This window comes from Styela clava, chromosome 7 (genome assembly GCF_964204865.1).
Source record: "Styela clava chromosome 7, kaStyClav1.hap1.2, whole genome shotgun sequence".
Taxonomy (NCBI): domain Eukaryota; kingdom Metazoa; phylum Chordata; class Ascidiacea; order Stolidobranchia; family Styelidae; genus Styela; species Styela clava.
This window is the reverse complement of record NC_135256.1, coordinates 7,805,556-7,830,294: the sequence shown is the minus strand read 5'-3', so window position 1 is coordinate 7,830,294 and position 24,739 is coordinate 7,805,556. Positions and strand designations below refer to the sequence as shown.

Genomic DNA, 24,739 nt, shown 5'->3' with positions numbered 1-24,739 from the left:
CCAGCATAACATCCACCGTGAAGCTTCCGATTCATCATTTCCGTGGGATCGTTCGATGGTCTTGCTCATAAGTATGCTACCATTTATGGTTAGCGGGTTTAAAAACACATTTTCTTGTTCAGTGGCTAAATGGATTCTATATAGCCGCTCAGGATTTCTTTCCAATTCGGCTTTATGTTAAGATGCATTAGATGTCCAAATTTGGTGTTTTCCATTATTAGAAATCTGTGAAAATGCCTGAAGGATTTTTGTAGGGCCAAATTTCTTTCCCGTTGATTTATGGTTTTATTGGCTATGTCCAGACTAATTTTTTGGGTTACTATTTGACTTTTCAATATGGCAAAGGCTTTTGAGTTTATTATTTGGTTTTCTCCTGTGTGCGTGTTGAAGTATATTTCTTCCTCGGTTGGGTTTTCTTTTTGCCCACTTAGATCCTCCAAAAAGGCTCGCATCCTTTCATAGTTTTCCTTGGTGTATGGGCATTTCGTGAAAATGTGTTTGGGGCTGTCGATCATTGAAAAACAAAATTTGCAGTTTGTAATTTGTTGTTTGCCAAGGCTATCTGTGGTATAACCCAAATATTTTCTTTTAAGACCCCACATGTAGCCATTTTGGAGAATTCGCAGAGAAATGACCCTTTCTTTGTTTGTAATTTTGTCTCTTAGTTGTTTTGTTTTTAATTGGGCGAGCGTCCAATCAATGTTATCAGGAACTACATGTTTTGGAGCTCTAATTTCTTTGAGCCGGGTGTTTATGTCCCGATGCTGTGCAGATTCCCATTTTTCCTTGGTCCAGTTTATTTCTTTATATATACTTATTAGTTTCTTCCATGTTGGGGGTATAAATGGTCTGTGTGGCATGGCGTTGGTGAAGAGTTTTGGGTTTAAGGTTTTTATTTGGGATCCGAGTGAATAAAGTGCTTCGTGGTGCCAAAATTGTGTCGGTTCATCCAGAAACATCAGGGTTTTTATCTTTTCCACAAGTACAGCATCTACTTTGGCGCTCAGGTCGATCATATTTATGCCCCCTTTTGCTATAGAACTTTTTAGGGTGACACGCCTGATGCATTCAATATTCTCCGGGTACCATAAGAAGCTAAAAAGCCTACTCTCCATTTCCTTAAGTGTGGGGGTCGACGGTGGTCCTATGCCCCTAGTGGGGTATATTATAAGTGAGGCGACTAGAGAGTTAGCTACTATTTGTTTCCCATACCAAGTGAGGTCCCTGCTTTTGCACATATTTATTGTCTGATTAATTTTAGTTATGGTTCCTTCCCAAGTTTTTTTTTTATCGTTATGTCCATAATATACACCTAAGATTTTTGGGGTTTCCTGGAAGTATGGCGCGAGTGTGGGGTCAATGTTGTTCTCTTTGAAGAAGCTTTCTAGAATTCTTTCACCTGCATTCGGGGCATAGCCCGCTTTCCTCCATACATCTTTGTCACTGAGGACACAGTTGAAGTCACCAATGATGATATATTTGTTGTTATGGTCATAGTGACCTATAATTGTTGTCATTTCTCGAAAGAAGATTGTTTGGCCTTTTCCCTTTCGTGCGGGTGCGTATGTATTAAAGAGTCTTATGGTATCCTTTTCAAGTTGTATATCCAGGCTCTCTAGACGATAGGGTATATATATGTTGTGGTGGTTTGTCTGAAATGAATCTTTTGTGAGTATGGCAGTGCCTTGTCGAAAACGAATTCTTGCTTGCAAACTCGCAGTATTGTCAATTGTATTAAAGAAAGTCTTGTAACCTAATTGTTTAGCCCATTTTTCTATTTTTAATTTATTCAGGTGGTGCGTCTCTTGGAAACAAATGATGTCAGGTTTTTGTTGGTGTAGCCAGTTTTCTAGTTTTGCGAGCTTGGATTCCAGACCATTTATGTTTATACTAAAAATGATGAAACTCATTTTTTATATGAAATTAAGGCTTACCCAGTTAACGTTTTTTTCTTTGCAGGTGTGTTATCAGAAGAGGCAGATGAACTAGATAGGATGTTACGTTCTCTTTTTTGGGGGGTGTTTTTCGTTGATTGCTGTTGGGTAAGCGACGGAAAGTCGCGATCGGCATTTTCTAAAAAGGCTGGGGCAGATATCGTCTGTGGTGTTTCTTCAAACACGGATGAGGTAGTTAGGTCTCTCTGCTCATAATCGTGAACCATTACCTGCACGTAAGAGATTCCCGGTCTTGTGGGGCGAATAGGAGTATTACCAATCGTGGATGTTGCTTTCAACTTTGGCTTTTGTTTTTGTTTCGACCTAGGGGGCGGTGTATTGGGGGGAGATAGGCCACTGCTGTCCTTGGACAGTGACCAGTCTTTTATCTCGTCATCTAAAACGTTAATCTCCTCTGATTCAGAGAGGGTTGTTGATGAGTCGGGAGATTCGATTTGGGGTTTTTCTGATGTTTCGAGGTGATTGGCATGTTGTTGTTGAGTTTCTATTACGCTTGAGGTTGAGATTGGTATTTCGTTTGGAAGGTTATTCATTGTGGTGATTGTTTTACTGGGTTTGTTTGGGTTTTCTTTTCGGCTTTCCTCCAGGTTGTGCGACATTATGCTTTTGGGAGTGCGGCGTTTATTCGGGCAGGTTGCCTGGAGATGACCTTCCTCTTTACAGAGGCGGCATCTCGTCCGATTTTTGCATAATTTCGTGGTATGTCCCCCCTGGAAACAGTTTAGACAAGTTGGGATGGTTTCGAGTTTTGTGGGTTCTTTTTCTTTGGGGTTCTCTCCTTGTTTGGTTTTGGTTATTTGGCTGTATTCAAACCATGTTGTGTGGATTTTTTTATTTTCTTTAGTGTTTTCTGGACAGTTAGTTCTGTTATGGCCTTCCATCAGGCACAAACGGCACTTCTTGTCTGAGGTGCAATATCTTTGCGTATGGCCCTTTTGCAGGCAGTTTACGCAGGATGGCGTGTAAAGTTCTGATGGTAAGTAAGTTTTACAACGCTGGCCAAGTAATGTTATGTAGGGTGGGAATTTGTTTGAGTCGAAGTCTGATATCCACGCGGCTACGTAACCGTTAAAGAGCGATGTACCCCTGTGATACTGCTTGGTTATATTTCGTAACTTTCCGCAATCACTCCTAATTAGTGCGTCCCACACAGTCTGTCGTCGCACCTCATCGGGCACGTTTTTTATGCTCACCCGGGTCGGGGGTTTTGAAGGTGGGAAGAAACGTATGTTCGCTTCGGGCGTGGACAACACCTCGCTGTTTCGTAGAAGAAATTCATCTCGCTTCGAGTCGTTTTCATTTTCAGGGTTGCGCCGTTTGAACGATAATACCCATTCCTTGGGCCGTATTTCGTACAAAGCCGACAAATGGTCAACATAGTCCTTCGTGGACACAGAATTTCTTAGAGCTGTTAAGAAGGTACTAAAATCAAGAGATTCGCTTACCTCAGCGAACACCGAGCGGGGTCGTGCATCCTGAACAAGGCCTTGGTTGGAAACTGCAGCTGTATAATCCATATCCTTTTGAGTATGTATCCAGAGATAATCCTGTTGTTTTATATCCGGGTATCCCAAGTATTTCCGTATGTATCGTCAGCTACAAAAGACTAGAGGGCTAAATCTACAGCCTGCTTGGTTCTGGCCATACTCTCTTTTTTTGTTCAACGATAGATACTCTCGCGTAACTGATTTAGAGCTCGAGCCTCAAGCGACTATATGTACCGACCGGGTAACGTCTTCTAATTGGCTAGACATCTTTTGCGCGCCATTTTTTCTCTCCTTTTCGACGACGGCCGCCCCGCGAGAGGTTATAGCTCGATAGCGCGTTTGGCAATTATCATTGTCAAAAAACGCAAACCCGTAAACAATGTCTGGACGAGGTAAAGGAGGAAAAGGTTTGGGAAAGGGGGGAGCAAAGCGTCATCGCAAAGTGTTGCGTGACAACATCCAGGGAATCACAAAGCCCGCAATCAGACGTTTGGCACGCAGAGGAGGTGTCAAACGTATATCGGGACTCATCTACGAGGAAACTAGAGGAGTTCTCAAAGTATTCTTGGAAAATGTTATCCGTGACGCCGTGACATACACCGAGCATGCCAAAAGAAAGACTGTTACAGCCTTGGACGTCGTGTACGCTCTGAAAAGACAAGGACGAACTCTCTACGGGTTCGGCGGTTAGATAGCTCATCCAACGAACGTTTCAACAACGGCTCTTTTTAGAGCCACCCATGCCATTGTCAGAACTGGGGTTGTTTCATTAATTTTGAAGTTTCACACTTGACCATTATATTTAGATATATATCGTCGACTTGCTCGTGGACTCAGGCAATTTTACGCCTTGCTTGCTATCGCTTCGAAAGCGTCCGCCCCACATTTCCCGCTCTTTCGTAACGCGCGTTTTCTTGCTCGTGGACTAGAGGCATTTTGACGCCTTGCTTGCTATCGCTTCGAGAGCGTCCGCTCACATTTCTTTATCGTGGACCGGGGCAATTTTTCGCCTTGCTATCGCTTCGAGAGCGTCCGCTCACATTTTTCCCGCCCTTCGACTCATTTATTGTTCGTTCGTCAATCGGTCCGCGCGAAATATATTTCCCGCCATTTTGTTAAAGCACGTGGCAAAGGGATCGAGGGCGTGTAGTTAGCCAATTGAATCTCGTAAAAGATCAGAGGTTTCGAGTGACGAACTCTTTGTGTATGATGTTCGGGTGGCTCTAAAAAGAGCCGTTTTATATCTCTGGCGATCCCACCTATGTCTGACTACTTCTTTTTGGCGGCGGTCTTTTTCACAGTCTTCTTTTTGGGGGCCGACTTTTTGGGAGTCTTTTTTGTCGCCTTCTTTGCGGCGGGCTTCTTCGCAACCTTCTTTACGGTGGCCTTTTTGGTTCCCGTAGCGGTTTTCTTAGCCTTGGGCTTCTTTGCGGCTGCCTTCTTCACGGGTGCAGTCTTCGGCTTCTTGGCTGCTGGCTTTTTCTTCTGTGCCGACGCAGTCTTATTTTTCTTTGGCGGTTCCTTTTTGGTAAGTCTGTAGCTTCTGGGTGCTTTTGGCAAATCCGTTTTAAGCGCGCCTTCGTCGACCAGACTTTTGAGGGCCCTCTTAAGGTGGATTTTCGCCTGATCTGATTTCACGCTGTAATTTGCTTCGACGTATTTCTTTATGGCGGCTCGCGAGGATCCATTTTTAGTGTGAGTAGCTTTCACGGCGGCCATTGCCATTTCCTTGTAGGATGGATGCGCTGCAGGCGCCCGCTTCTGAACGGTTTTCTTTGCGGCAGTAGACATGTTGCGATACGATTGTTCTGACCAGGTTATGTCGATTAAAATGTAACTCGTCGCCACCAGACGCTCTATGTTTAAGGACCTCGCGAGTCCAAGAGCGGACGCGCTCGAAACGCTATGCAACGTCGCGTCACCGAATAGCGTAACTTTTGAACAAATTTGTGCTTGTCTACTCGCACCAAAAGTAGTTTTGAGATCGAAGCTCGATGTTTTCCAGCAATACAATGGTGATGGAGTAAAGAACGCATATATACGCTTTATCCAGCACTTGTTTCTCGAATTCGGAAAGCGTCACAAACGTGATAACCGCTAAATAAAGTGAATTACGACACATCTTCGATTTCCTCGTTTTTGGCAATTGTACATACAACAAGACGGATTTTGTACTATTACCTGGCGATATCGCTTCAACTATTAAATATATTGTTGGCAACTGAAAGATACATGACAACAACATTATTGGGGCATTCCATGGACGCAAATTCACGAAAGCAAGAGCTTTTATCAGACATCTACTTCGCAGGAAAAAAAACTGACGCATTTTTTTATACAATTTCTTCGGTAGCTTTCCCCAAATCGAATATCGGTTATAGGTTCCTGACTTTTTATCCGCTCTACATATATACATATATAGAGAGAGAACAGTTGTAAGTATTTGGCATGCTCGTGAAGATTTCAAGTACGAGTGTTATTTACGCTCGGATTATAAGTCACACACAAACAATATAGCAAGAGTTTAATTTTATTTCCACAAAAATAGAAACTAAGCCAGAAGATTAACAAAATAATGGTTTTTCGTGACATCAGAAAGGCTAAAATAACAAAACAATGATATTTTTGGCAGCGTTTGTTGCCAGAAGCGCAACCATTGCAGAAAGTTTTTCCGCACTTTATCATATGGCAACATTCACAAAGCTCGGCAGAGAAATTCAATCGAATACCTGGAATTTCCACGATGCCACGTACAAGAAAGCAAAAATGGGAACACACGCGAGTCACATAGGTTCCAATTAAAATTTTCGCCATTCATTCGCCAAACCAATAAAACAAAGTTTATATATATAATCAAGACACACAAATACCTTCGGTATATTACTGAGTGGCGACGATGCGAACTTTTTGGGTCATTGGAGTATGTTGCCACCCAACCCAATCAAATGAGGTATAAAATATAAAACCGGCTCAGTACCAATTCCATCAACACATCCACTCTTGTTCGTTCATTATATATATATCATATCTTGTCTGGTTTCTTCTTTTTTTTCAATTTGGGATATTTGAAATTACTGTTTCATGGTGAAAGGTGCTATTCTGAGTTATGCTATCTAATTCATTCACTTTCTGTATTTGTATTGCATACAATTATGCAGATCATAGAAAGGTTCGGGACCAAATGGTTAGCATGCAGATACATATTATTCTAAAAATTTGCATATCTGGGAATGCAACAAGTGAAAGTGCACAAGTAAAAACATGTAATTCAAGGCGGTTATCACATTCCAGTTTAGTATCGATAACGCAAAATATTTTGCAAAGTCATAAATCTTCTTCAATTTGGGGCCATTCATTGTTAAATTGATGGTGGGTGAATATTTGTTTTTGTTATCACGGTGATAATTAAATATCATAGTGTGAGAATTTTTCTGGATTTGTCGGTAATTTGTAGGATTTCATTCTTTCTCTGGTATTTTGGAAATTACGTATATCTTTGCTGGAAAAGTTGAGTAAGTACATCAGAAGGTATTGAGTTTTTTTATATGTATCATCGGCGAAGAGTTTTACAAAAAGCCGAGGTACAATTTGCCACGTCATTGCTTTACACTAGAAACGGGGTTCGGGCCGAAAACACGTTGAGGATCTGAAGGAAAGTAGATAAATAACTCGACTTTGACCATCCCGATGGCAGAAATGGGTTCAAGTTTGCTGATGAATAATATTTTTGGCAGCCCACCAATCAAATATCTAAGACTTCAAAATAATATCTCTTGAGTTTGCGTGCTTTGCGATACCATGAACATGAGAGCTGTTACGCCTCCAAGTAGAATTTTGTCGACCCGGCTTTCAAATTCTTGTAAAGCCTGAATGATCCGACTCGCAGAATTGAATGGACGTGTACTCTTCTGTTAATTTCATAATTCTCTACATAATACTATCGTGAAATATAAAAGTGATAAGTTCGCATACGGTTCACGAACCAACTGCCGACCGTCACATACAAAGGCAGATGGATAGATGCGCGAACCAACCTAATATGTTCGACTCGGCTGTGACAAAACATTAAACTCGACAGTGTTTGAGTTGGTGGCACTGAAAAGTGCCGTTTATGTGATTTAATGTGGCGATCCGACTTAAGAACTCTTCGACGTCTTTTTTGGCAAAAGCACGGCCTGGATGTTGGGTAACACACCACCTTGGGCGATTGTGACTCCGCCCAGTAGCTTGTTCAGTTCTTCGTCGTTCCTAATAGCCAATTGCAGATGGCGAGGAATGATCCTGCTTTTCTTGTTGTCACGGGCAGCATTGCCTGCCAACTCGAGAACTTCAGCGCTCAAATATTCCAGAACTGCAGCGAGGTACACGGGTGCCCCTGCTCCAACACGCTGCGCGTAGTTTCCTTTGCGGAGCAGTCGGTGTACTCTGCCGACTGGAAATTGCAGCCCAGCGCGGGACGACCGGGTCTTAGACTTCGCCTTCGATTTGCCGCCTTTACCTCTTCCAGACATGTCTTTCGTTTTTTTTTTTTTTTTTTTTTTTTATTTTTTTTTTTTTTTTTCTTCTTTTTTTCACGGATCAGAGTTTTTCCAGTCTCGGATCGGTGTCTTAAAGACACGTCATATCCGAGTTATATCAGTATTACGCTTCATAAGCATGCTGCTGCGTAAGCAGCAGTCATACGCTTAAGGAGGCTTCCGTATCGCCATGCATTGCAAGGCAAAGATTTCGGCCCCGAGCTTCCGTACATGTTATGTGCCAAATAGCATGACATCTGCTCAGGGCTTCCGTCGATACCATGCGTAACACAGCTCAACTTCCGCCGCCCAGGTTTCAGTACATACTGTGTGACGACCTTTAGACGCGCACACCCAGCATAACATCCACCGTGAAGCTTCCGGTTCATCATTTCCGTTGGAATTTTTGATCTTATTATCTAATAATAATCTACCATTTATGGTGGGCAGGTATTTTGTATCAGTACGGATTTCCAATTTGGTTTCAACTCGAAGGCCTGTACTGATCCATATGTGAATTTGTATTTGTCCACATATTGTGCGAAATCAGAGAGTACCTTTTGATGTAAATTGTCCATATCCCAGTTTGTTGCGTATCTGTCCTGAATGTCCAGCGAGTGTTTTAGTGTAATAAATTTTGTTTTAAGGATGGAGAAAAGTTTAAGGACGGTAAGTTCAAATTTATCATCATATGTGTTATTGAAGATCTGTTGGCGATGTATGGCTAGGTTGTGTCCGGTTAACTTTTCTAATGTCCGAGAGATTGTGCTATGGAGTGCCAGGTACGCTGGACAATTCAGAAAGATATGCGGGGTTGTATCTGGGGCATTGTTACAAAATTTACAGTTCCGTTGTGGTTGCTGAGAGTTTATAGTATTCCGAAGAAGGCCGAACCTCCATTTCCGGTGTCCGAAAAGAAAGCCGTCCCTTTTAATTCGGTATGAAACCTGACGCTCGACATTGGTAAAATACGGCTTTACTCGGCTATCCGTTAAATTAATTTTATGCCAGTCGCAAACATCGGTACTACAGTACTCGTATGTATTTTCCTTAAGTCTGTTGTAAAGAAAACTCAACGTTGTTCCTTCCCATTCAGATGGGGCTAATTTTGTAACGTGACTTATGTTCAGGATATGCTGCCAGTGATGGTCAATTTGGATTGCGTGAGGGGCCGAGTTGTTATAAAGTAATGGGTTGAAAGACTTTATTTTTGATCCCAATGTGTAGAGCGCTTCATAGTGCCAAAATTCGACTGGGTTGTTTGTGTTGAGTAGAGTAACTAACTTTTGAAAGAGGCATGCGTACGAGTACAACTTTATATCCACCATACCAATTCCACCCTTTCTTTCCGGTAGGAGCAATACTTTTCGCGCGACACTCTCAAAGTATTCGGGATGCCAGAGGTATTTAAAAAATATGGCTTGTATTTTGTTCAGGTATCGCGTTGGTATGACTCGTGTTTTTGCTTCCATAAGTGTTAGCGGAAGGGCGAGTGACTGTATTACTGTTTTTTTACCTCTCCATGTTAAGTGTCGCGAGTTAGAGTTTTTAAGAATTCGGGTTATTTTACTAATTTTTTTATCACAGACTACGTTTGTTGCGTTTTTGCCGAAGTGAACTCCCAGTATTTCGACCGTGTCTCGACGGTATTTTTCAAATATACTTCCTTCAAGACGCTTCTCTGCTTCTTTCGTTAGGCATAGTATTTGCGACTTGTCTTTGTTCAGGGATTGGCCGGTTGCTCGTTGGAAAAGTGAAAGCTCTTTAAAAATGAGTTCGATTGAGTACAGATTTGTTGTTATAAAACTGGTGTCGTCCGCGTATTGCTGGATTTTTTCTTCTTTCTTACCAAGTTTTATACCCCAGATGTATTTGTTGCTGAGTATGGCTCTTGTGATAGGTTCTACGTTTAGGGTGTACAGGAGCATACTTAGGGGGCACCCTTGGCGGATTCCTCTTTTTATACGTATCTCAGGGGTGAAGGCTCCGTTGATTTCAATTTTACTTTTTATGTTTTTGTATAGCTCTTTTATTAGATTGCAGAGCTTTGTTCCGAGGCCAATTTTTTCTAGAAGTTTGTGTAGGAATTCGTGGTTGACCATATCAAAGGCTTTCATTTGGTCAACTGTTAGTATTGTCACGGGGGCTTGGTTTTTCTGGGCGTATCTGATTATGCTTTCTAAATTCCTATGTATGTCTGACATTTGTCTACCGGGTATGGTGGATTTTTGTACGGGATTGATTATGAGTCCGAATTTGTGGGATAGACGATTTGCTAATAGTTTAGTTAGAATTTTGTAGTCCTGGTTGAGATTTGATATGGGTCGCCAATTTTTTAGCTCTGTGGTACTTCCTTTTTTGTGAATCAATATCACACGGGCCATTCTCCAGCTATGCGGCATTTTTCCAAACGCTAGGACGTTATTAATGATTTGTACAAACTGCTTTCGAATGATTTTCCAAAATGTCAGGTAAAATTCCTTACCCAAACCATCTACCCCAGGGGATTTGTTGTTTTCGAAACTTTGGATTACGGTGAGGATTTCTGGTTCGGTGACTAGATCACCCATTTCCTCTGCATCAGAGGGGGACAGGGATGGCTCAGACATTGTATTTATATAGTGGGTCTGTGCGTCTCGATCGATAGAGCTGGTGGTACCCCACAGTTTGCTATAAAAATCATAGGTTTCATTGATTATTGCCTGAGGGTCATCTGTCGTGGTGGCGGCGTCTACCCGTATGCGATGGATGGAGCATTGTTTTTCCCGGGTGAGAATTTGGTTGAAAAAGAATTTGGTCGGGATTTCATCGTCTTCTGCTGTTTTCGCTCTAGCGACAATCTTTTGAAAATTTACCTTTTGGGCCAGTAGGTATGTAAGGCGTTGTGTTTTGGTGTCGAGTTCGGTTTTGGAGAGCGTGGATGTACCTTGTGCCGATTTTCTTATTTCGTCTTCGATTTCCTGTTGTTCCGCGGCTGCGATCTGTTTTGGTCGAATACCATAAGAAATCGCTTCTTTTTTTATTTGGACTTTTGTGTCGTCCCACCAGTCTAACAAATTGTTGGCGCTCTCTAGATGTCCGAGGAGGAGGTTATATCGATTTTCTATTGTTTTAATGAATTCTGGGTTTTGGTAGTGGGCAGTATTATTTCTCCAGTTTCCCATACCCCATTTAAGCTTTTTATATTGCGTTATCTCGATGGCGGGAAAATGAAGGTGGTCGGATATCAAATTTGGAGGATAGGAAAAAGATCTAATTTGTGTTTTTGCGCTTTTTGAAATGTATAGCCTGTCTATACGCCTAGATTGATTCATTCTTCTTATTGTGTAGATCGGTTTGTTTGGACTGTAATCGTGGTATGGGTCAAAAAGAGTTGATTCCTGGATATATCTATCTAAAACTTTTTCGCCTTCGGTAAGTTTAAAATTTTTAGTCTGAAAGACGTCTGATACTTCCGTTACGGCATTAAAGTCACCTGCGAGTATTGTGAGGTCTACGTTATACTCTTCAGATGCTAGTCTGAAAGTGAGATGCTTAAAGAAGTCAAGCTGGGATCTGACACGTGTTGGCGTCTTTGAGTAGGGGGGTCCATATATATTTACGATTTTAGTGGATCTTCCTTGGTATATTAGGTCTAAAGCACATGCCCGGTAATTTATTATTGTTTTATAGACAACGCCTTCGCTCGTTAAGTTACTTGTCAGCATGATTGCCGTGCCCGCGAAGAAGTGCGTGAGGTTTGTTTCCTGGTAGTCAGGGGCGTTGTGGTAGAATGAGAATCCAAGATTATTTGACCACTTGTTGAGCTTCAGCCTATCTATTTTGTGGGTTTCTTGTAACAGTATGACATCGGGTTTGTGGACTTTTATTGTGAGTTCGAGTTCGTTCAGATGGGCCATGATTCCATTGACATTTAGAGATACTAATTTCATGAAGTGGGGATGAGTTTTTGTAGTTTGGATTGAGTTAAGGGGATATAAATGTTAGGAAGTTTCGTTGTCAGTTACTTTTCTTTTTTGGTCGTTGGTGGGGCCGCGGAGGAGGTCGAGGAGGATCCTGTTTTGTTTCTCCCCCTTTTTTTACGATTTGGCGATCGGGTTATGGTCGGCTTGTCCGACTCGTCAGAGTCTGATGAAGAGAGGGCTAGGTCCTCTGCTTCGAGGCATGCTGGCGCTGATGAAATCTGTGGAAGGTCAGAAAAGACTGAAGAGTATGAATTTAATTCATAGACGGGCGGATTTTTATTAAAACACGAGCCTCCAAGATTCCTTATACGGAAAGGAGTGTTTCCAATTGTTGAAGTGTCTTTCAACCTGGGTTTCCGCGACACAATGGGAGGTGGACTCGAAGGCGGGTCTTTGTTAATGTCAGGACTTAGAGACCAATCTTTCGTCTCTTTGCTCTCTACGTCGATGATTACTGCTGTGTCATTGCTTTTTGATGAGGCTTCGTCTAGAGAGACGTTTTGTGAGGTTTGGGGAACTGCGATTGATGTTTCGGTTTTGTTTGTTTTGTTTTGTTTTTCGATTTTTGTGACGGTGGTATTTTTTAGCCACGATTGAATGGTCTCCTGGTCAGATTTATTATTTAAGGGACATTCTGCTTTGATATGCCCTTCTTGATGGCATTGTCGGCATTTTCTGGTCGCGGTGCAATTTCTTGCACTATGGCCCAGTTCGAGGCAATTAATACAAGTGGGGTTGTACAATTCCGAGGGCAAGTATGTCTTGCATCTATATCCGTTGATGTTTATGAATGGCGGAAATTTAGTACGGTCGAAATCGTCTATCCACGCAGCGACGTAGCCGTTGTATAGCGTCGTACCCCGATGGAATTGTTTGTTTATGTGTCGCACTTTGCCACAGCCGGTTTTAATTAGTGTGTCCCAGACTAATTGCTTTTTCGCTTCATCGGGAACGTCTTTTAAGCTTACTCGCGTCGGCGGTTTCGTCGGCGGTAGAAAGCGAATGTTTACATTTTGCGATGTTAAAATGTTTACATTTTCCCTTAGGAAGTCGTCTCGTTTCGAAATGTTTTCATTTCCTGGATCTAGTTGCCTGAATGATAGTAGCCATAGGCAAGGACGTGACTCATACAAGGCTGTCAAATGTTCTACATACTTTTTTGTGGATTCCGAGCTTGACAAAATGTTTAGGAATTTTTTAACGTCTAGATCTGCGCTTACCTCAGCGACCAACGATCGAGGTCGTTTTCCCTGTTGCATGTTTTGGTTAGAAACCGCTGATGAGTAATCCATTCCTTTTTTAGTTGTTATATCCAGAGTATAAATCCAATTTTCCAATCCAAAGATAAATCCGTTTACCACCTATGACGAACAATGTTTATCTATCTTAATACAACCAAATACTCCACTACCGTCTCGATCTTAATCAGACAACGAAGCGCTCTTGCAACGCCATTACGGAGCTGCTTTGAAGACGTCTTCGTTTTTTGTGCGTACGGTATTGAATGACGAGCGATCGCGCTCCAAGCGATATTTATACCTCGACAACGGTTCAGCGGTGAACAAAAAACAAACTAACATCGATCTTCTTCTCGAAACGCGACTCTCTCGCAGCCTCATTTACATACGCGCTTGTATATATAATTTTGTGAGACTCGATCACCTCATTCCGACAAAAAAGCAACATGCCGGCCACTAAAGGTAGCAAGAAAATGTCAAGCAAGAAACAGACGCCGAAGGGCGACAAAAAGAAGCGCAGAGCGAAGAGAAAAGAAAGCTTCAGCATCTACATTTACAAAGTACTGAAGCAGGTACACCCCGACACTGGAATTTCCAGCAAGGCAATGAGCATCATGAACTCGTTCGTCAACGATGTATTCGAAAGAATTGCCAGCGAATCGTCTCGATTGGCACACTACAACAAACGCTCAACCATCAGCAGTAGGGAAATCCAGACTGCTGTCCGTTTGCTTCTGCCAGGCGAACTCGCGAAACACGCTGTTTCCGAGGGAACAAAAGCCGTCACCAAATACACCAGCTCCAAGTAAGTCGTTTTCGCGGCTAACGAAACAAAAAACGGTCCTTATCAGGACCACCCACACTATATTGTACGAGAGTTATATAATATAAATATTGCGTCGCAAATTTTCACCCCAATGCGAACGAAGTATGTTCGCATACGACAGACATCGGGACTTTTGAGACCGGTACGCGTTTCACAGTCTTCCGGGAGAAAGACGTCGCGAACGGCGGCGTTTCTTGTGGAAAGAAGAAGTAATTTCGAGTCGACACAGTAGCCAACCAACAAGTAGTCAGTATTGGAAACGCAAACTCACTATTATTATCTGTTGGTATTAGCGCGAGTACAAACTCAAACTTCCAAAAAAACGTGGTGGCTCTAAAAAGAACCGCTGTCAGCAACACGCCCCTGATGCGTCGCAGTTTCGAGGCAACGACTCATATCTTCGTCTTAACTCAAATTAGTTCAATAATGTGGTGGCTCTGAAAAGAGCCGTTTGGTAATTAGTCGATGACGCCTAAGCACGTTCGCCTCTGATGCGTCGTGCCAGTTGAATGTCCTTGGGCATGATGGTGACACGCTTTGCGTGGATTGCGCACAGGTTAGTGTCTTCGAAGAGACCGACCAAGTAAGCTTCGCTCGCCTCTTGCAGCGCCATTACGGAGCTGCTTTGGAAGCGCAAGTCCGTTTTGAAGTCCTGAGCAATTTCCCGAACCAATCTCTGGAAAGGAAGCTTACGTATGAGCAACTCGGTCGATTTCTGGTATCGGCGAATTTCTCTCAAAGCGACTGTGCCTGGCCTGTATCGGTGAGGCTTCTTGACGCCGCCGGTCGCAGGTGCGCTCTTTCTCGCAGCCTTTGTGGCAAGCTGCTTGCGGGGAGCCTTACCCCCGGTGCTCTTTCGTGCGGTCTGCTTGGTTCTGGCCATTTTTTTTTTGTTCAACGATAGATACTCTCGCGTAACTGATTTAGAGCTCGAGCCTCAAGCGACTATATGTACCGACCGGGTAACGTCTTCTAATTGGCTAGACATCTTTTGCGCGCCATTTTTTCTCTCCTTTTCGACGACGGCCGCCCCGCGAGAGGTTATAGCTCGATAGCGCGTTTGGCAATTATCATTGTCAAAAAACGCAAACCCGTAAACAATGTCTGGACGAGGTAAAGGAGGAAAAGGTTTGGGAAAGGGGGGAGCAAAGCGTCATCGCAAAGTGTTGCGTGACAACATCCAGGGAATCACAAAGCCCGCAATCAGACGTTTGGCACGCAGAGGAGGTGTCAAACGTATATCGGGACTCATCTACGAGGAAACTAGAGGAGTTCTCAAAGTATTCTTGGAAAATGTTATCCGTGACGCCGTGACATACACCGAGCATGCCAAAAGAAAGACTGTTACAGCCTTGGACGTCGTGTACGCTCTGAAAAGACAAGGACGAACTCTCTACGGGTTCGGCGGTTAGATAGCTCATCCAACGAACGTTTCAACAACGGCTCTTTTTAGAGCCACCCATGCCATTGTCAGAACTGGGGTTGTTTCATTAATTTTGAAGTTTCACACTTGACCATTATATTTAGATATATATCGTCGACTTGCTCGTGGACTCAGGCAATTTTACGCCTTGCTTGCTATCGCTTCGAAAGCGTCCGCCCCACATTTCCCGCTCTTTCGTAACAGGCGTTTTCTTGCTCGTGGACTAGAGGCATTTTGACGCCTTGCTTGCTATCGCTTCGAGAGCGTCCGCTCACATTTCTTTATCGTGGACCGGGGCAATTTTTCGCCTTGCTATCGCTTCGAGAGCGTCCGCTCACATTTTTCCCGCCCTTCGACTCATTTATTGTTCGTTCGTCAATCGGTCCGCGCGAAATATATTTCCCGCCATTTTGTTAAAGCACGTGGCAAAGGGATCGAGGGCGTGTAGTTAGCCAATTGAATCTCGTAAAAGATCAGAGGTTTCGAGTGACGAACTCTTTGTGTATGATGTTCGGGTGGCTCTAAAAAGAGCCGTTTTATATCTCTGGCGATCCCACCTATGTCTGACTACTTCTTTTTGGCGGCGGTCTTTTTCACAGTCTTCTTTTTGGGGGCCGACTTTTTGGGAGTCTTTTTTGTCGCCTTCTTTGCGGCGGGCTTCTTCGCAACCTTCTTTACGGTGGCCTTTTTGGTTCCCGTAGCGGTTTTCTTAGCCTTGGGCTTCTTTGCGGCTGCCTTCTTCACGGGTGCAGTCTTCGGCTTCTTGGCTGCTGGCTTTTTCTTCTGTGCCGACGCAGTCTTATTTTTCTTTGGCGGTTCCTTTTTGGTAAGTCTGTAGCTTCTGGGTGCTTTTGGCAAATCCGTTTTAAGCGCGCCTTCGTCGACCAGACTTTTGAGGGCCCTCTTAAGGTGGATTTTCGCCTGATCTGATTTCACGCTGTAATTTGCTTCGACGTATTTCTTTATGGCGGCTCGCGAGGATCCATTTTTAGTGTGAGTAGCTTTCACGGCGGCCATTGCCATTTCCTTGTAGGATGGATGCGCTGCAGGCGCCCGCTTCTGAACGGTTTTCTTTGCGGCAGTAGACATGTTGCGATACGATTGTTCTGACCAGGTTATGTCGATTAAAATGTAACTCGTCGCCACCAGACGCTCTATGTTTAAGGACCTCGCGAGTCCAAGAGCGGACGCGCTCGAAACGCTATGCAACGTCGCGTCACCGAATAGCGTAACTTTTGAACAAATTTGTGCTTGTCTACTCGCACCAAAAGTAGTTTTGAGATCGAAGCTCGATGTTTTCCAGCAATACAATGGTGATGGAGTAAAGAACGCATATATACGCTTTATCCAGCACTTGTTTCTCGAATTCGGAAAGCGTCACAAACGTGATAACCGCTAAATAAAGTGAATTACGACACATCTTCGATTTCCTCGTTTTTGGCAATTGTACATACAACAAGACGGATTTTGTACTATTACCTGGCGATATCGCTTCAACTATTAAATATATTGTTGGCAACTGAAAGATACATGACAACAACATTATTGGGGCATTCCATGGACGCAAATTCACGAAAGCAAGAGCTTTTATCAGACATCTACTTCGCAGGAAAAAAAACTGACGCATTTTTTTATACAATTTCTTCGGTAGCTTTCCCCAAATCGAATATCGGTTATAGGTTCCTGACTTTTTATCCGCTCTACATATATACATATATAGAGAGAGAACAGTTGTAAGTATTTGGCATGCTCGTGAAGATTTCAAGTACGAGTGTTATTTACGCTCGGATTATAAGTCACACACAAACAATATAGCAAGAGTTTAATTTTATTTCCACAAAAATAGAAACTAAGCCAGAAGATTAACAAAATAATGGTTTTTCGTGACATCAGAAAGGCTAAAATAACAAAACAATGATATTTTTGGCAGCGTTTGTTGCCAGAAGCGCAACCATTGCAGAAAGTTTTTCCGCACTTTATCATATGGCAACATTCACAAAGCTCGGCAGAGAAATTCAATCGAATACCTGGAATTTCCACGATGCCACGTACAAGAAAGCAAAAATGGGAACACACGCGAGTCACATAGGTTCCAATTAAAATTTTCGCCATTCATTCGCCAAACCAATAAAACAAAGTTTATATATATAATCAAGACACACAAATACCTTCGGTATATTACTGAGTGGCGACGATGCGAACTTTTTGGGTCATTGGAGTATGTTGCCACCCAACCCAATCAAATGAGGTATAAAATATAAAACCGGCTCAGTACCAATTCCATCAACACATCCACTCTTGTTCGTTCATTATATATATATCATATCTTGTCTGGTTTCTTCTTTTTTTCAATTTGGGATATTTGAAATTACTGTTTCATGGTGAAAGGTGCTATTCTGAGTTATGCTATCTAATTCATTCACTTTCTGTATTTGTATTGCATACAATTATGCAGATCATAGAAAGGTTCGGGACCAAATGGTTAGCATGCAGATACATATTATTCTAAAAATTTGCATATCTGGGAATGCAACAAGTGAAAGTGCATAAGTAAAAACATGTAATTCAAGGCGGTTATCACATTCCAGTTTAGTATCGATAACGCAAAATATTTTGCAAAGTCATAAATCTTCTTCAATTTGGGGCCATTCATTGTTAAATTGATGGTGGGTGAATATTTGTTTTTGTTATCACGGTGATAATTAAATATCATAGTGTGAGAATTTTTCTGGATTTGTCGGTAATTTGTAGGATTTCATTCTTTCTCTGGTATTTTGGAAATTACGTATATCTTTGCTGGAAAAGTTGAGTAAGTACATCAGAAGGTATTGAGTTTTTTTATATGTATCATCGGCGAAGAGTTTTACAAAAAGCCGAGGTACAATTTGCCACGTCATTGCTTTACACTAGAAACGGGGTTCGGGCCGAAAACACGTTGAGGATCTGAAGGAAAGTAGATAAATAACTCGACTTTGACCATCCCGATGGCAGAAATGGGTTCAAGTTTGCTGATGAATAATATTTTTGGCAGCCCACCAATCAAATATCTAAGACTTCAAAATAATATCTCTTGAGTTTGCGTGCTTTGCGATACCATGAACATGAGAGCTGTTACGCCTCCAAGTAGAATTTTGTCGACCCGGCTTTCAAATTCTTGTAAAGCCTGAATGATCCGACTCGCAGAATTGAATGGACGTGTACTCTTCTGTTAATTTCATAATTCTCTACATAATACTATCGTGAAATATAAAAGTGATAAGTTCGCATACGGTTCACGAACCAACTGCCGACCGTCACATACAAAGGCAGATGGATAGATGCGCGAACCAACCTAATATGTTCGACTCGGCTGTGACAAAACATTAAACTCGACAGTGTTTGAGTTGGTGGCACTGAAAAGTGCCGTTTATGTGATTTAATGTGGCGATCCGACTTAAGAACTCTTCGACGTCTTTTTTGGCAAAAGCACGGCCTGGATGTTGGGTAACACACCACCTTGGGCGATTGTGACTCCGCCCAGTAGCTTGTTCAGTTCTTCGTCGTTCCTAATAGCCAATTGCAGATGGCGAGGAATGATCCTGCTTTTCTTGTTGTCACGGGCAGCATTGCCTGCCAACTCGAGAACTTCAGCGCTCAAATATTCCAGAACTGCAGCGAGGTACACGGGTGCCCCTGCTCCAACACGCTGCGCGTAGTTTCCTTTGCGGAGCAGTCGGTGTACTCTGCCGACTGGAAATTGCAGCCCAGCGCGGGACGACCGGGTCTTAGACTTCGCCTTCGATTTGCCGCCTTTACCTCTTCCAGACATGTCTTTCGTTTTTTTTTTTTTTTTTTTTTTTTTATTTTTTTTTTTTTTTTTTTTCTTTTTTTCACGGATCAGAGTTTTTCCAGTCTCGGATCGGTGTCTTAAAGACACGTCATATCCGAGTTATATCAGTATTACGCTTCATAAGCATGCTGCTGCGTAAGCAGCAGTCATACGCTTAAGGAGGCTTCCGTATCGCCATGCATTGCAAGGCAAAGATTTCGGCCCCGAGCTTCCGTACATGTTATGTGCCAAATAGCATGACATCTGCTCAGGGCTTCCGTCGATACCATGCGTAACACAGCTCAACTTCCGCCGCCCAGGTTTCAGTACATACTGTGTGACGAACTTTAGACGCGCACACCCAGCATAACATCCACCGTGAAGCTTCCGGTTCATCATTTCCGTTGGAATTTTTGATCTTATTATCTAATAATAATCTACCATTTATGGTGGGCAGGTATTTTGTATCAGTACGGATTTCCAATTTGGTTTCAACTCGAAGGCCTGTACTGATCCATATGTGAATTTGTATTTGTCCACATATTGTGCGAAATCAGAGAGTACCTTTTGATGTAAATTGTCCATATCCCAGTTTGTTGCGTATCTGTCCTGAATGTCCAGCGAGTGTTTTAGTGTAATAAATTTTGTTTTAAGGATGGAGAAAAGTTTAAGGACGGTAAGTTCAAATTTATCATCATATGTGTTATTGAAGATCTGTTGGCGATGTATGGCTAGGTTGTGTCCGGTTAACTTTTCTAATGTCCGAGAGATTGTGCTATGGAGTGCCAGGTACGCTGGACAATTCAGAAAGATATGCGGGGTTGTATCTGGGGCATTGTTACAAAATTTACAGTTCCGTTGTGGTTGCTGAGAGTTTATAGTATTCCGAAGAAGGCCGAACCTCCATTTCCGGTGTCCGAAAAGAAAGCCGTCCCTTTTAATTCGGTATGAAACCTGACGCTCGACATTGGTAAAATACGGCTTTACTCGGCTATCCGTTAAATTAATTTTATGCCAGTCGCAAACATCGGTACTACAGTACTCGTATGTATTTTCCTTAAGTCTGTTGTAAAGAAAACTCAACGTTGTTCCTTCCCATTCAGATGGGGCTAATTTTGTAACGTGACTTATGTTCAGGATATGCTGCCAGTGATGGTCAATTTGGATTGCGTGAGGGGCCGAGTTGTTATAAAGTAATGGGTTGAAAGACTTTATTTTTGATCCCAATGTGTAGAGCGCTTCATAGTGCCAAAATTCGACTGGGTTGTTTGTGTTGAGTAGAGTAACTAACTTTTGAAAGAGGCATGCGTACGAGTACAACTTTATATCCACCATACCAATTCCACCCTTTCTTTCCGGTAGGAGCAATACTTTTCGCGCGACACTCTCAAAGTATTCGGGATGCCAGAGGTATTTAAAAAATATGGCTTGTATTTTGTTCAGGTATCGCGTTGGTATGACTCGTGTTTTTGCTTCCATAAGTGTTAGCGGAAGGGCGAGTGACTGTATTACTGTTTTTTTACCTCTCCATGTTAAGTGTCGCGAGTTAGAGTTTTTAAGAATTCGGGTTATTTTACTAATTTTTTTATCACAGACTACGTTTGTTGCGTTTTTGCCGAAGTGAACTCCCAGTATTTCGACCGTGTCTCGACGGTATTTTTCAAATATACTTCCTTCAAGACGCTTCTCTGCTTCTTTCGTTAGGCATAGTATTTGCGACTTGTCTTTGTTCAGGGATTGGCCGGTTGCTCGTTGGAAAAGTGAAAGCTCTTTAAAAATGAGTTCGATTGAGTACAGATTTGTTGTTATAAAACTGGTGTCGTCCGCGTATTGCTGGATTTTTTCTTCTTTCTTACCAAGTTTTATACCCCAGATGTATTTGTTGCTGAGTATGGCTCTTGTGATAGGTTCTACGTTTAGGGTGTACAGGAGCATACTTAGGGGGCACCCTTGGCGGATTCCTCTTTTTATACGTATCTCAGGGGTGAAGGCTCCGTTGATTTCAATTTTACTTTTTATGTTTTTGTATAGCTCTTTTATTAGATTGCAGAGCTTTGTTCCGAGGCCAATTTTTTCTAGAAGTTTGTGTAGGAATTCGTGGTTGACCATATCAAAGGCTTTCATTTGGTCAACTGTTAGTATTGTCACGGGGGCTTGGTTTTTCTGGGCGTATCTGATTATGCTTTCTAAATTCCTATGTATGTCTGACATTTGTCTACCGGGTATGGTGGATTTTTGTACGGGATTGATTATGAGTCCGAATTTGTGGGATAGACGATTTGCTAATAGTTTAGTTAGAATTTTGTAGTCCTGGTTGAGATTTGATATGGGTCGCCAATTTTTTAGCTCTGTGGTACTTCCTTTTTTGTGAATCAATATCACACGGGCCATTCTCCAGCTATGCGGCATTTTTCCAAACGCTAGGACGTTATTAATGATTTGTACAAACTGCTTTCGAATGATTTTCCAAAATGTCAGGTAAAATTCCTTACCCAAACCATCTACCCCAGGGGATTTGTTGTTTTCGAAACTTTGGATTACGCTGAGGATTTCTGGTTCGGTGACTAGATCACCCATTTCCTCTGCATCAGAGGGGGACAGGGATGGCTCAGACATTGTATTTATATAGTGGGTCTGTGCGTCTCGATCGATAGAGCTGGTGGTACCCCACAGTTTGCTATAAAAATCATAGGTTTCATTGATTATTGCCTGAGGGTCATCTGTCGTGGTGGCGGCGTCTACCCGTATGCGATGGATGGAGCATTGTTTTTCCCGGGTGAGAATTTGGTTGAAAAAGAATTTGGTCGGGATTTCATCGTCTTCTGCTGTTTTCGCTCTAGCGACAATCTTTTGAAAATTTACCTTTTGGGCCAGTAGGTATGTAAGGCGTTGTGTTTTGGTGTCGAGTTCGGTTTTGGAGAGCGTGGATGTACCTTGTGCCGATTTTCTTATTTCGTCTTCGATTTCCTGTTGTTCCGCGGCTGCGATCTGTTTTGGTCGAATACCATAAGAAATCGCTTCTTTTTTTATTTGGACTTTTGTGTCGTCCCACCAGTCTAACAAATTGTTGGCGCTCTCTAGATGTCCGAGGAGGAGGTTATATCGATTTTCTATTGTTTTAATGAATTCTGGGTTTTGGTAGTGGGCAGTATTATTTCTCCAGTTTCCCATACCCCATTTAAGCTTTTTATATTGCGTTATCTCGATGGCGGGAAAATGAAGGTGGTCGGATATCAAATTTGGAGGATAGGAAAAAGATCTAATTTGTGTTTTTGCGCTTTTTGAAATGTATAGCCTGTCTATACGCCTAGATTGATTCATTCTTCTTATTGTGTAGATCGGTTTGTTTGGACTGTAATCGTGGTATGGGTCAAAAAGAGTTGATTCCTGGATATATCTATCTAAAACTTTTTCGCCTTCGGTAAGTTTAAAATTTTTAGTCTGAAAGACGTCTGATACTTCCGTTACGGCATTAAAGTCACCTGCGAGTATTGTGAGGTCTACGTTATACTCTTCAGATGCTAGTCTGAAAGTGAGATGCTTAAAGAAGTCAAGCTGGGATCTGACACGTGTTGGCGTCTTTGAGTAGGGGGGTCCATATATATTTACGATTTTAGTGGATCTTCCTTGGTATATTAGGTCTAAAGCACATGCCCGGTAATTTATTATTGTTTTATAGACAACGCCTTCGCTCGTTAAGTTACTTGTCAGCATGATTGCCGTGCCCGCGAAGAAGTGCGTGAGGTTTGTTTCCTGGTAGTCAGGGGCGTTGTGGTAGAATGAGAATCCAAGATTATTTGACCACTTGTTGAGCTTCAGCCTATCTATTTTGTGGGTTTCTTGTAACAGTATGACATCGGGTTTGTGGACTTTTATTGTGAGTTCGAGTTCGTTCAGATGGGCCATGATTCCATTGACATTTAGAGATACTAATTTCATGAAGTGGGGATGAGTTTTTGTAGTTTGGATTGAGTTAAGGGGATATAAATGTTAGGAAGTTTCGTTGTCAGTTACTTTTCTTTTTTGGTCGTTGGTGGGGCCGCGGAGGAGGTCGAGGAGGATCCTGTTTTGTTTCTCCCCCTTTTTTTACGATTTGGCGATCGGGTTATGGTCGGCTTGTCCGACTCGTCAGAGTCTGATGAAGAGAGGGCTAGGTCCTCTGCTTCGAGGCATGCTGGCGCTGATGAAATCTGTGGAAGGTCAGAAAAGACTGAAGAGTATGAATTTAATTCATAGACGGGCGGATTTTTATTAAAACACGAGCCTCCAAGATTCCTTATACGGAAAGGAGTGTTTCCAATTGTTGAAGTGTCTTTCAACCTGGGTTTCCGCGACACAATGGGAGGTGGACTCGAAGGCGGGTCTTTGTTAATGTCAGGACTTAGAGACCAATCTTTCGTCTCTTTGCTCTCTACGTCGATGATTACTGCTGTGTCATTGCTTTTTGATGAGGCTTCGTCTAGAGAGACGTTTTGTGAGGTTTGGGGAACTGCGATTGATGTTTCGGTTTTGTTTGTTTTGTTTTGTTTTTCGATTTTTGTGACGGTGGTATTTTTTAGCCACGATTGAATGGTCTCCTGGTCAGATTTATTATTTAAGGGACATTCTGCTTTGATATGCCCTTCTTGATGGCATTGTCGGCATTTTCTGGTCGCGGTGCAATTTCTTGCACTATGGCCCAGTTCGAGGCAATTAATACAAGTGGGGTTGTACAATTCCGAGGGCAAGTATGTCTTGCATCTATATCCGTTGATGTTTATGAATGGCGGAAATTTAGTACGGTCGAAATCGTCTATCCACGCAGCGACGTAGCCGTTGTATAGCGTCGTACCCCGATGGAATTGTTTGTTTATGTGTCGCACTTTGCCACAGCCGGTTTTAATTAGTGTGTCCCAGACTAATTGCTTTTTCGCTTCATCGGGAACGTCTTTTAAGCTTACTCGCGTCGGCGGTTTCGTCGGCGGTAGAAAGCGAATGTTTACATTTTGCGATGTTAAAATGTTTACATTTTCCCTTAGGAAGTCGTCTCGTTTCGAAATGTTTTCATTTCCTGGATCTAGTTGCCTGAATGATAGTAGCCATAGGCGAGGACGTGACTCATACAAGGCTGTCAAATGTTCTACATACTTTTTTGTGGATTCCGAGCTTGACAAAATGTTTAGGAATTTTTTAACGTCTAGATCTGCGCTTACCTCAGCGACCAACGATCGAGGTCGTTTTCCCTGTTGCATGTTTTGGTTAGAGACCGCTGATGAGTAATCCATTCCTTTTTTAGTTGTTATATCCAGAGTATAAATCCAATTTTCCAATCCAAAGATAAATCCGTTTACCACCTATGACGAACAATGTTTATCTATCTTAATACAACCAAATACTCCACTACCGTCTCGATCTTAATCAGACAACGAAGCGCTCTTGCAACGCCATTACGGAGCTGCTTTGAAGACGTCTTCGTTTTTTGTGCGTACGGTATTGAATGACGAGAGATCGCGCTCCAAGCGATATTTATACCTCGACAAC

At 42.5% G+C, this 24,739-nt stretch overlaps 2 protein-coding genes across 2 annotated transcripts in view; one reads left to right on the top strand and one right to left on the bottom strand.

Annotated features, from left to right (window-relative positions):
* LOC144425256 (histone H5-like) overlaps positions 1 to 24,739 on the top strand; it is a 321,238-nt gene that overhangs the window by 95,563 nt on the left and 200,936 nt on the right. The window lies entirely within an intron of this gene.
* Positions 23,230 to 24,674, bottom strand: LOC120327675 (uncharacterized). Its single transcript, XM_039394015.2, has one exon. The coding sequence runs from the start codon at positions 24,481 to 24,483 to the stop codon at positions 23,230 to 23,232; it is 1,254 nt and encodes a 417-aa protein (XP_039249949.2). The 5' UTR covers positions 24,484 to 24,674.